This window comes from Suncus etruscus, chromosome 15 (assembly GCF_024139225.1).
Source record: "Suncus etruscus isolate mSunEtr1 chromosome 15, mSunEtr1.pri.cur, whole genome shotgun sequence".
NCBI classification, from domain to species: domain Eukaryota; kingdom Metazoa; phylum Chordata; class Mammalia; order Eulipotyphla; family Soricidae; genus Suncus; species Suncus etruscus.
Window position 1 is genome coordinate 83,643,368 of NC_064862.1, and position 12,634 is coordinate 83,656,001.

The 12,634-nt window shown below is 60.4% G+C and overlaps 1 protein-coding gene across 1 annotated transcript; it reads right to left on the reverse strand.

Moving 5' to 3' along the window:
* Positions 1-994: 994 nt before the first annotated feature.
* Positions 995-10,250, reverse strand: MKNK2 (MAPK interacting serine/threonine kinase 2). The gene is made up of 14 exons (XM_049787932.1): positions 10,113-10,250; positions 9,784-9,901; positions 7,625-7,712; positions 7,424-7,525; positions 7,233-7,330; positions 5,521-5,600; positions 5,362-5,435; positions 5,089-5,193; positions 4,917-4,972; positions 4,699-4,794; positions 4,222-4,416; positions 3,244-3,408; positions 2,923-2,966; positions 995-2,830 (listed from the first exon to the last, which is right to left on the reverse strand). Exons 2-14 carry the CDS (start codon positions 9,832-9,834, stop codon positions 2,599-2,601), a joined length of 1,386 nt encoding a protein of 461 aa, XP_049643889.1. The 5' UTR covers positions 9,835-9,901; positions 10,113-10,250; the 3' UTR covers positions 995-2,598.
* Between the last annotated feature and the right edge of the window lie 2,384 nt (positions 10,251-12,634).

Below are 12,634 nucleotides of genomic sequence, written 5' to 3' on the forward strand. Positions count from 1 at the left end.
CAGACCCAGTTCTAATCTCAACACCACATGAGGCTCTGAACCAGGAGTGAGCCCTAAGCACCATGAGGTGTGACCCAATAAAAGGAAAACAAAGGTGAGAACAGCCAGGAGGGGCCTCCTGAGCACTGCTTACAAGTCTCCCAGAAAAAGTAGGACTGAGGGGCATGTTCCTCGAGTGTTACCCTATAACTGCAACCCCTCACGGGCTCCCAGTTTCCCTGGGAATGTGTCCCCCAGTTCAGGCAACTCCTATACTTGACTCCTGCAGGCACCAGCTGAACCCTCACCTCCCCCAGGCTCCTTTGGACCCCCAACTTGAGAGATGATAAAACTGAGGCACACACAAGTCAGCTTGGAGAAAGCTGTCCTTCACCTTCGGGGCCTACCTGTAGCCCACACCTTCATGAAGTCCTCTCAGATCCACCCTTCTACTGGGATCTGACCTGGACCCTGGACTGTGAAGGCCACTAGCAGAAATGTGCACACTATGGCTGAGGGAAAGAAATGGATGCATAAGAGCATAACTATGGCTGAGGGGTGCAGACACTAGGGGCAAAACTGTGGCTGAGGGGTACATGGCAAGGGCAGCTTCAGGGCAGAGCCCAGAGGCGGTCCTCTCTACCCCACTCTGTGCCTTCCTCAGGTGACCAAGCGGTGGTACAAGCGGTAGGACATTTGCCTTGCACTTCGCTGACCTAGGTCAGACAGCGGTTCGATCCCAGCCGTCCCATATGGTGCACCCAAGTCAGGGGCAACTTCTGAGCACATAGCCAGTAGTAACCCGAGCATCACCAGGTGTGGCCCCAAAACCAAACCAAACCAAGTAACAGAGTGCCCTCTCCCCTTAATCTGGGAGGCCTGGCGTTTGAGCATACCACAGGCCTGTGGGCTGGGTTCTGCCCACCCCTCCCATCGTCAGGCATTTACTTCCCAATAGGGTTGGGGGGATACCTAGGCCCTGCCCACCCAGAAAAGGTGCAGAGCAGGCAGCCTACTCGGTAGGGTTTCTTTTATTAAATCCTTACAAAACAGATACAAAATCCCGGCGCCTGCGGTGGGCGGCGGGCGGGCACGCGCTGTGTCGGGCGGCCTGGTACCCCGGAGCTAAAGTGCTTGGATGTGTCCCCCACTCTGGCCGCCGAAAGCACAGTGTCCCCGCGGGGCCCTCATTCACAGTAACGGTGCCCGCCCAGTGACTGCGGGGCCCACCCTCCGGTTCTTGGTACAAAAAGGCAGAGAACCCTCAGTTGCAACACGTGGAATCACCGATGGGCGAGATGCGGGGCTGGGCAGGCGCACCCCGGGTCTTTGGAAGAGGCGAGGCGGGTCCCGCAGATCCAGGCACGAGGAGGCGGGGGCGCAGCCCACTACCCCCGCAGCTGGCCCTTGTGTGACTGGGGGTGGAAGGGGGTTGGCGAGAGAGGGTGTCCGCCCGCTTCACCGCCCACAAGGCCCCCCCGACATTCAAGTATTTCCAACAACAGGGACGCAAAGTCGGCTGCGGGAGGGGGCCTGGCCGGGCGGGGCCCCCTCAAGATTCTCGGTGGAAGCACGCGCTGTAGAAAAGGGGGAAGCCTGTATTGCATAGTGTACCCCGGCCCAGGGCGTGTTTCCAGAGAACCCAGACCTGGATGGGGGGGGGGGGTGTAGGGGCCTCGCAGTTTCCTGAAGTTGGCAGAGGCTGCCCTCCGGGATGGGGAAGGGAGGGGGGCTAGCGGTGTGCACCCCCCACAGGCTGGGGGAGGCGAGGTGCGCCGGACATGGCCATAGCCAGACTGAGCCCTGAGTTGGGGGCACTGTTGGTGCCCGGGTGGGGTCTGCGGGACCCCCTCACTGGCTGATGGGGACCTGTCCTGCTCCTCCACACCATCAGGGGCCAACCTCCTGCGTGGGTGGTGTCCCTGGCAGGGAAGAATGGGGGACCCCCCCACCCCAGCATCTGCCATGATAGGAGCTGGAAGAAGCCAGATTGTCAGTGGGGTGAGAGGAACGGGGATGCAGCAGGTTCTCATTAGATCTGCCTGCACCCAGGTTCCCTCCCTGGGATGGAGAGCTCCATCCTCCCCATCAAAGCCACTAGGCATCTTTGGGGTGAGGAATCTCGGGGAGGCCCGAGGGGCAGCCATCCCTGAAAACACGGCAGGGGGTTTGGGGGCGCTGGGGAATCCCCCCAGCTCTGGAAGACGGAAAAGCCCTCCCCCCTCCTGAGTCCGGCTGGGCTGGGGGGCCTGTCACAGTACACGTGAGCATGTGGGGGGGCCGGGAAGGAGGCTGGGACATACCCAGCCTCGAACACCCTCCTTCCTCCTCCCGGAAGCCCGCTTTGCTTCTTAACACCATAAAAAGGGGGAAAAGGAGATGGGTTGGGGAAGAGGCTGGAGAAGGAAGGTCAGAAAAAAAAAAAAAAGGTGAAAACCCAACAGCAAAAACCTTATATAAAAAGACCCCCCCAGATCCCCGCAGCTGGGTTTCCCGTGGGAACCCCATGGGGGGTGGGGGAGGCAGCCTGGGGCTCGGCTGACAATAGCTTAAAAAAATCTTTAGATCTGGGGGTGCTGGGGGAAGTGGGGGGCCTATGTACAGAAGGGGGTAGGGGGGTCACGCGTGGTCCCCCACCAGGACCAGGGGCGCAGCAGACAGGCTGCCACGCTGCCGCCGCTGGGCCAGCTGGGACTGGGACGGCGGGGACAGGCGCAGGCAGCGGGAGGTGGCACGGATCACCCGAGGCCCCGAATCTTCCTCTGCTGCGCCCTCCTCACGCTGGGCCAGCTGCCGGTTCATGGCCATGGCCTCGGCCGCGAACGATGTCAGGTCTTTGGCACAGCTGTTCCTGCAAGGGATATGGATGGCAGTCACCAAAGGGGGCAGTGCTGGTAAGGCGGGGAGTCCCCCAATCCCTCCCTCTGCCAGCGCAGGCCTCACCTCTGGAGGACCATGGGAGTGGGCAGCGTGTTCTCAGGGGCGCACTGCAAGGGAACAAGAGACAGCGCTGGAGAGATGAAGGGTGAAAGCAGCCTGCATCTAGCCCTTGACCCTCGTGTGTAGGTGTTCCTACACCTGTAGGGGTATAGGGGGTGGAGCCTTTCCATTTGTGGGCAGCTCAGAGAGCAGCTGGGTAAAACCAGCAGCTCCTAAGTCTTTTCTAGCGGGCAGCAGTGAGTAAAGACTGGGGGCTTTGGTGGGTACAGCCAGGAAGCCTGGCAGGCCCCACTCTGGGTATCAGGTGGCTGAGGCCTCACTCACCCCCTGCACCCACGGGTGCTGGAGAACCTGGGCCGCACTCAGCCTCTGCTTGGCGTCCCGCACCAGGAGCTTGGAGATGAGGTCCTTGGCGGCCCAGGAGATGTGGGCCCAGTCCTTTTCGGGGAACTCGTACTTGCCCTCCTGGATACTCTCGAACAGCATGTTCTGGGGATACAATTGGGAGCTGATCAGCCACCCAGGACCCCTGGGGGCATTACGAGGCCTGGGGTCCCCAGGCAGGGATCCCAAAGAGCATTGAGCAAGAGGACAGGAGGATGGACATCTGCCTTGCAGGTGGCCAACCCGATTTCGATCCCTGACATCCCATAGGATCCCTTGTGCACTGCCAGGAGTAATCCCTGAGTGCTAAGGTAGAAGTTGGCCTGAGATCACAGGGTGTGGCCCCCCCAAAATAAACCAAAATGAAAAAAAGCCAATGATGTCAGGAAACCCAAAAACCAGCCCAGCCCACCTCCAGGTAGCAGTGTGTGTGTGTGTGGGGGGGGGGGGCGAGGGCCCAGCCCAGCGCCAGATAGCAGTGTGTGTATGTTGCATGGGGGAACAGGGCAGCTGCCCCAAAGCGTGCATAGGACAAGCCTGGTGGGGGTTACTGTGCCTGTATTATCTGCAGAAACACAAATGTGGGGGGAAGGCATTGCTGTGTGTATACACCATCGTGTGTCCGTGTGTTGTGACTGTGTGTACATTGTTATATTTCTCATGTGCAACAACACACCGTTGAACATCTATGTGTGAGGTATCACGAACACGCAGGACACTCCTGCAAGGTGTGTCTGCAATGGGCATCTCTGTCTCCTAGTTCCGTGGGGGTGCTGGGTGCTGACAAGTGAGTCCATGAGGTGAGGGCGTGCAGATGGCACAGCAGGGGCACACGAGGCCAGCAGGGGTCCTGGGGGCGCACAGAAGGCACTCCCCCCCCCCTCCCCGCGGCACTCGCACCACCAGGCAGGCCCCCACCTGGCAGGCCGGGCAGGCCTCGCCACGGTCCCAGCCGCAGTCGCTGCCGCAGTGGCCCACGAAGGGCGGGTAGCCGCTGAGCAGGATGTAGAGGATGACGCCCAGGCTCCACAGGTCGCAGCGCTTGTCGTAGATGCTCGCCTCCTCGCTGAAGGCCTCCACCACCTCCGGGGCCATGTACTCGGCCGAGCCGCACTGCGGGGGCAAGGCAGGTCAGCGCACCGAAAAGGGCGCTTCTGGCCAGGGCCGCCCCGCCCCGGCCAATCAGGGGGCCGAACGGCAGCTAGCCCCGCCCCCGCCTGACAGCGGCCCCGCCCCTGCTCGCACCCAATCAACGGCGGGCACTGAGGTCTCCAAGCCCGGCCGACCAATCCGAGGCTGTTGCTAAGCGGAAACCCGACCCGGGAGGCCAAGCCGCCCCTGGCACCCGGGAGCAGGGGCCCAGCCCCATTACTTCCTCCCCCTGCATGTTCTCACCGGAGTAAGCAACTCGGGTGTGGAGATTGGGGAGCAGTCTCCGTTGAGCTTGATGCCACTTCCCAGGTCGAAGTCACAGATCTTCACCGGGGAGACCTGCGTGCAAGGGGGACAGGGTGGTGAGGGCCGGGACCCAAGAGTCTGGAACTGGGGACCCTCCCCTCCGTGGCTGGCCCCTGCCTGGCCCTGCCCCTGCCTGCCTGCCTGCACCCCCTCACCTGGTTGGGGTGCTCACAGAGGATGTTTTCCGGCTTTAGGTCCCGGTGGGCGATGCCTGTGGAGAGGATGAGGGGAATAGTCAGAGGTGGGGGCACCCCAGTACCCATCCAGGAATCGGGCACCGGCCCTGAGCCAGGAGATAGGGACGGACCCAGGCCGGTCTGCACCCACCTTTGTTGTGCAGGAAGTCCAAGGCGCTGGCCACGTCCTGCACCACCACGCTGGCCTCTAGCTCGTTAAAGTGCCTTCGTTGGTGGATGTGGCTTAGAATGGAGCCTGGAGTGGGGGGCATAGAGAGGGGGACACCATCAAGGGCCTGTGTCTAGCACCCAGCGCAGCGAACAGGGAGCCCCTTGGCCAGCCTGCAGTGGCGTCCCACCTCCAGCTCTCCAGAAGTGGACCTCATATGGCTGCAACACCCCCCATTCCCTTGAGGCCACTCACCGCCCCGCATCTTCTCAAACACCAAGTAGAAACGGTCCTCCTCCTCGAAGAACTCGATCAGCTCCAAGACATTCCTGGGGAAGGTCCAGCCGGGTATGAGGCAGACACTGGCAGGGCGGCGGCACCATGGGGACTTGTGGGGAGTTGGGGTTCGGTTACCTGTGTCCCTGGCACTGGTACAGCATCTCCACCTCCCGGAACACCCTGCTCCGAATGTGGCCCGGCTGCTTCTCAATGATCTGAAACCCAGGAAGCAGGGGGGTATCAATGGAATTTCCAGAGCACTGCTGAGCCCCAGTACGACAAGTTATCTCTGGGACTGCAGCCATAGGACAGACAGTAGGGCAGGTGTTTGCTTTGCACACAGTTGATTGGGTTCAAAGCACCCTGCCAAGCCCTGCCAGGAGTGATCCCTGAGTGCAGAGCCAGGAGTCATGCAGCTGTGACCCCAAAACAAAATTGCTACCTCAGCCCAAGCAAAGGGAGCAAGGTGTGGCTCCTAAGGGGGAGCAGGTAAGAAAGGGAAAGAGGGAAAGGGAGGGATTTACACCCTGACAGCACCAGAGTTTCTACCTGGGACCTAAGAACCCCTAGAAAAAAAAAATAAAATAAAGAGCCTTTTCTTCAAGGTGTCAGGACCCCTTCTGCCTGGGTAACCACTAGTGTGGCCCCACAGTACCCAGGAGATTGGAGGGGACCAGGGTTACAAGGCAGTAATTAAACTAATATCAGGGGCACCTTGTCCTGCACTCCAAGCGCCAGGCAGGGTCAGCACCCACACTGACAGGGGCAGCCCCATTCTCTGGAATTCACCTAGCAAGAGAGAACACCCTGAGGTCCAGATGCTGCCTGTTGCAGTGGTAGGGTGTTTGCCTTGCACACGGCTGACCTAGGATGGACAATCCGAGGCGTCCCATTTTCCCCCGAGCCAGAAGCGATTTCTGAGCGCACATAGCCAGGAATAACCCCTGAGCATCACCGGGTGTGGCCCAAAAACCAAAACCAAACAAACAAAGGAAAAATATGCTGCCCGGGTGCAGTCTTTTTGGGGTGATTCCAAGTCTTGCCACTGTGGAAGCTCTAGACTGTGACATGAGTCCATCGGGTTACTTCTCCACCCCAGCCTCAGTTTCCCAATCTGGTGATGATCACTGCCACTGTCCCTTCTCCCTGTCTAGTGAATCCCGGAGGCCTGGTCACCCCTGGGGCAGCTGTGGGGGTGTGGCCAGGCTGCTGGCCAAGCCCTGGGCTTCCGGCAAGCCAGGCAGCACCTGCACAGCCAGTAGCCTGGGACCCGCCCTGTGGGGAGCTGGGGAGGGGCCTGGGAATGTGAGGGCCACTGCCTAGAGAGCCCAGAGGGCTGGGGCTTCGGGAGCAGTGCTCAAGTCACAGGCCCCCTAAGGGAGGGCTGGTCCCTAGGTCTCCCCAATGCCAAACCCTCCCGAACCTCTAATCTTCCAAAAGACACCTTTGGAATTTTGTTTATGGGCCACACCCAGAGGTGCCCTGGGCTTGCTGACTCCAGGCTCTGCACTCAGGGGTCACTCTTGGCAGTGCTCAGGGAACCCTGTGTGTTGCCGGGGAGAGGCAAGTGTCCTCCCAGCTGTGCTATCAGTCCAAATGCTGAGATCACCCTTTTATTTATTTGCTTTTGGCTTTTCGGGCCACACCTGGTGATGGTTCAGGGCTAGTGACTCCGGAGCTCTTGAGCTCAGGGCCTCATTCCAGGCTGGACTCCTGGACCCTGAGGTCATGCTCTAATCCTCAAACTAATGCAGGGAAGTATCTGGATGGGGCTGGCACCCAGCCAAAGCCACCCCTGTTCTGGTAGGGTCCCCCACGTCCCCATCATTTCCCCCCACCCCGCTCACCTTGACCGCGTACTCCTGGTTGGTGATGAGGTTGATGCAGGTCTGCACTCGGGCATGCGCGCCCTCCCCCAGCACATCCTCGCGCAGCTGGTACACATCTGGGAAGTAGCAGGAGGGCCATGAGAGCTGCCCTGGACTACCCTGGAGCCCCTTGTCATTGGCAGCCACCCCCTCCCCATAGTCCCACTTACCTTCAAACTTGCCAGAGAAGCTGTCGGTGGCTCGGCACCGTTTCTTCTTCTTGCCCCTTTTCCTGGCATCGGGGATGTCGATGGGCTGGCTGGCGGGCATGTCTGCGGAGGTGGGGCCAAAGGACGGGTGAGGCCCTGTCGCCCTGTCTACACCAAGGCACGACGCCCTCCCCGGGCCTGCCCCCCCTCCAACTCCCTCACCAGGGCGGCTCTGGCACTCCAGGCTCAAGTCGCTGTCCTCGTGCTGGGCTTGTTCTAGAGAAAAGGCCAACTCGAAAGGGTTCTGACCCTGCAAGAGAAAAAGAGAGGTGCGCTCATGCCTGTCCCCCCACCAATCCCTGCAGCTAGAGGGGGCCACAGAAGCACCCGCCCACCCAGCCGCAGGGAGCTCACCCCAAGCTCACCAGCAGAATGGCAGGGCCCATTGGAGGGTGACTCATGGCAGCCTGAGGCGGCTGCAGCTTTCCCAAGGCCTCCCAAGGCTCTGCCCTACCTGGGCCCCATTCTCCCCCCCACCCTGTAAAGTGAGGGGGACGCCGCCTGCCTCCCAGGTCTCTTCTGTTTTCCCCACCCCTTCCCGCACTCCCTGTCACCAAAGCTCTCCATGCCTAAATTGTTCTTTGGGACCGTGGACATCCCAGTTCCTGACAACCACTTATCAGACCCCCCCACATCAGCTCCAGCCTCCACCCAGAGTCCAGGTCAGGTTCCCACACCGAAGGCCAAACCGTGTCTGTGGCCTTTCACCTGGCTCTGCCCAGCACCCTGCTGAGATCCTGTATTTAGGGCACCCAAGGTGGGGTGGAAAAGACCCACAGGGAGGAGTGAATAGGAAAAGGGGAGAGTTCCTGAACCCCTGGAGTACTTGCTGGAGTACCTGAGGTGGGGAAAATGAGGCCTGATAAGCCCCCTTCAGAAGGAGGGTGTTCCCTAACCCCCATAATAGGAGACAAGTTTTTGGGTCTCAGGACAGCAGTGAAGGAAACTGGGAAAAGCCTGGTGAGCCTTGAAGGGGGGGGCTGGATTCCTGCCATGGGGTGCAGAGCAAGCCAGGGGCATAGCCAGAGGATCCCCAAAGAGAAGCCAAGGGGTTTTGGTGCAGGGGCCCCTCCACAACCACCCACTCATCTCTCTTTTCCAACCCCTTTCAGAACCTCACCAGGTCCCAGCTGGGTCTTTTGGTTTTTGTGCCACACCCGGTGGTGCTCAGGGGTCACTCCAGTCAGGACTCAGGGGCCCCTATAGAGAACCGGGAATTGAACCCGGTCGTGCAAAGCAATCCCAAAAGCGCCCTCCTCCCCGCTGTCCTCTCTCGCTGGTGCCCCATATCTTGAACCAGAAAGCCCTCCCCAGGCAGCCAGGCAAAGGGTGAGAGGGACACCCCCACCGGCTGTGTGGCGGTGGGAGGACGCTCGGGGCAGTGTGGGTGGCCCGCCTGCAGGCAAGAAGTGGTGGGAAGCATCCAGAAAGTTCGGGTTGGCTCTGGTCACTGGGAGGCACCCCAGGCTGACCCGGTCTTGGTTCCCGCCCCACCCAGGGAAGGGCAGGGAGCCCTAAGGTGACTCTCCCAAGCTGCCCAGACACTTGGTGCCAAGAAGCAGCTGCCATTGGGGGCAGGGGGGTGGAGGGGGGACTGGTCCCCGTGGGACGCAGGCAGGCCAGGCCAGGAAATTCTTCTGGGGCCCCGAACAGCCACCTGTACACGGCTCCCACACGCCTGCACACACGCCTGCACCCAGCTCTGCTTTCCCTGCAGACAACAAGTCCTTTGGCCGGCGAGGCACGGCAAAGCCATTACATAACCTTCCTGGCCGGCGGGTGGGGCGGCCGCTGACATCACCGCGTACCCTGGGCCAGGCCCCGTGGGGCCCCTGCCCAGCACCTGCCGACACCCCCTCTCTTTGCCCCCCCAAGACTCACATCTCAGACGACGGGAGTCCCTGCCACCCAAGCATGGAGCCACTGCAGAAACTTCCCGCTCCGACAGGAAGCAGCGCCGAGGCCCCAGACTTTCCACCAGCTCCCCACTTTTTCTGCATACCACCACAGAGGGGACAGGCCGCCCCATCGCCGGCCCCAAGATACCCAGAATAATAGCAGAGAAGCCCCGGGGACGCCCCCTTGAGCGGGGCGCCCCGGCCCCGCGGGCACCCCACTTCCACACGCCTTGCAACCGGCTGTGCGGGGCAGCCCAGCGCGCCAGGAGAGGGGGGCGAGCCCCAGCAAGCACGAGCCCCGGGGATCCCCCTCCCGCCGCCCCCCGCACCGGCCACTCGGGTGGTCCGGGCCCCCGACACACACGCGGGGCTCCCCCAGACCCAAACCCAAACCGCCCGACCGGCCCTCCCGCCGTGCCTCACCTTGAACGAACGGTGGAAGCCCTGCAGTTCGGCTGTTTTCTTCTGCACCATCTTCCGTCCGAGCCCCGCCAGCGGGGGAGAGGACGCGGGGGCCCGGGGGGCGGCCGGGGAGGGGACCCTGCGGGCGGGAGCAGACAAAGGAGGGCGTTGAGTGCGGTCGGGAAGCCCGGCGGGGCCCCCCGAGATCGCGATCTCGACCTCGACCTCGATCTCGATCTCGGGGCTCCGGGCCGAGTCGATGGGAGTCGAGCGGGGAGGAGAGGCCGGGCCGGGCCGGGGCCGGCCGCAATCGAGGCGGGTCAGGTCGGAGTGGCCGGGGCCGTACTCACCGGGCTCGAGCCGCAGTGCCGCTGCCGCCCGAGTCACGCAGCCCGGTCCCCGCTGCGCGCTCCGCGCGGGGAACAGCGCCGCCGCCACCGCGGCCTCCTCCAGCCTTGGGGAGGCGCCGCCGCCGCCGCCACCGCCGCCACCGCTGCCGCCGCCGCCGCCGAGAGGAGCCGGACGCGCCGCGCCGCCGCCTTCGCTTTTATACGCCGGAGCCTCAGGCCACGCCCCCATGCGCAGGCCCCGCCCATGACGCCCCGCCCGGAGGCGCGTGGGGGCGTGGCCGAGCGGCGCAGCGCGCTGCGGCCGCGGGGGCGTGTCTGGCGCCTGCGCAGTGAAGCGGCGGTGGGGTGAGTGGGAGGGAGGCCCCCCCCCATAGGCAGTGGGAGCTTCGCTAGTATTCCCTTAGGGGCACTCGGGGACTGGACTGTGTGTACTTAACTCACTGGGCTCTAGGAGAGCCGCAGAGCCCCAATCTAGAACCCGAGCGGGGTCTCCTCCGGTTCTGGGGTCATATCCCAAGTCTGGCTGCAGGGATTTGGGATGCATTTTCAGTTGGTTTTGTTTTGTTTTGTTTTTGTTTCTGTTTTTGTTTATGGGCCTCAGGGTTTTGCATGCTCCTGGCTTTGCATGCTTCACCAGGGGGATCGATCCCGGTCTTTCCCAGGTCAGCCTCTTGAAAGGCAAATGCTATCACTCTGGACCCTTATTTTTAGGGGTTTTTTTTGAGGGGGGCCCATATCCAGCCCTGGAATGAGCAGGTGGAGGAGTCTGCCTGCGAGGAGAGAGAGGAAAAGAAGGAGAGTTAGAAGAGAGAAGCAGCAAAGAAGCATGAAGAGCAGCTGAATGAGAGCAGATGCAGTAAGGATGGAAGATAAGCAGCAGGGAAGAGGCTAGCCTGCTTAGCTTAGAAGCCAAGTGGCACATAGTGGTGAGGGCCTTGAAATAAAGCTGGATTTCTCCTGAAACTTCATTTGATTGTTTTGTGAAGTTCTTCGCCTTCACCCTGCAACCTACAGACCACCGCCAGCCATAAGGGATGTAGGTGCAAGGCTGAACCCAGAAAGGCCTCACCATCCCCCATCAACACTAGGAATCATTCATTTATATGTAAACAACACTCAGCCATGCTTAAGGCTTATTCTGCATTTAGGAATCACTTCTGGCTGGCCGGTTTGGATCAATCCTATGGAATGCCAGGCATCAATCAAACCCGGGTGCAAAGCACCCGCTTTCATGGACATCTTTGGGCAACTCTGCTGATCTAGAATCTGCCATAGCTCCCTCTTGTCCCCACTGATCCTGGAACCTGGCCCAATTCCCCTTTGCAGCTCGAAAGCCCAGCCACAGTTCTTTCCACCCACACATTCCAACACTCTTCAGCAGAGGGGGGATCCCGCTGCTCCCTTCAGGGACCTCCCCATGGGCTTCTCCCGCTGGTGACAAAAAGAGGGGAACAACTCAGGGAAGAAGCACCATTTCCCCTAACACCCACATGCACAAAGCTTCAGGGTGAGCAAGGGAGTCCAGGAGTTAAAAACATCCCATTTTGGGAAGCGATTGTACAGTAGGCAGGGTACTTGTCTTGCCTTGCTGGGCCTGACCCAGGTTGGTTACTGTAACACACCAAAGGGTCCCTAAGCCCACAAAAAGTAATTTCTGAGAGCAGAGGGTGTGGCCCAAAATCAAACACATAAAGCAAAAATAAAATAATTTCTCTTTTTTTTGGGGGGGAGGGTTTGGGTCACACCCAACAGCACTCAGGGGTTACTCCTGGCTCTATGCTCAGAAATCACTCCTGGAAGGCACAGGGGACCATATGAGATGTTGGGATTTGAACCACCGACCTACCTCCATGCTATCTCTCCGGCCTAAAAAAAATCTCATTTTAGCAGGGTGAGTTCCCACTGACTCTTCTTTTTTTTTTTTTTTTTTTTTTTGTGGTTTTTGGGTCACACCCGGCAGTGCTCAGGGGTTACTCCTGGCTCCATGCTCAGAAATTGCTCCTGGCAGGCACAGGGGACCATATGGGACGCTGGGATTCGAACCGATGACCTCTTGCATGAAAGGCAAACGCTTTACCTCCATGCTATCTCTCCAGCCCCCCCACTGACTCTTGACAGGTCCCCCTTGCATGTCTGTATTGTAAATTCCTCAGAAGGCCTTGTTCACGCAACTGGGGAAACAGGTTGTGTTGGGGGGGTCTTCCTTCACCCTTTGGCCACTCATCCTTCAGTGCCCCCCACCAACTGGAGCATTTGTTTCTATTTGCTATCCTTTTTTTTTTTTTTTTTTTTTTTTTTTGGTTTTTGGGCCACACCCTGTGACGCTCAGGGGTTACTCCTGGCTACGCGCTCAGAAGTTGCTCCTGGCTTCTTGGGGGACCATATGGGACGCCGGGGGATCGAACCGCGGTCCGTCCTAGGCTAGCGCAGGCGAGGCAGGCACCTTACCTCCAGCGCCACCGCCCGGCCCCTCTATTTGCTATCCTTAAGTCACCAGCTCAAGCTCCAAAGCAGAGAGGTGA

Excerpts from the sequence above, each read along its gene's own strand:
- MKNK2 (XM_049787932.1), bottom strand. The coding sequence starts at position 9,834 with ATGGTGCAGAAGAAAACAGCCGAACTGCAGGGCTTCCACCGTTCGTTC. Across the intron at positions 5,194-5,361 it reads GTTTGAGAAGATGCGGGGCG|GCTCCATTCTAAGCCACATC; the intron begins GTGAGTGGCCTC and ends CCCCCACTCCAG. Across the intron at positions 3,409-4,221 it reads AGGCCTGCCCGGCCTGCCAG|AACATGCTGTTCGAGAGTAT; the intron begins GTGGGGGCCTGC and ends TTGTATCCCCAG.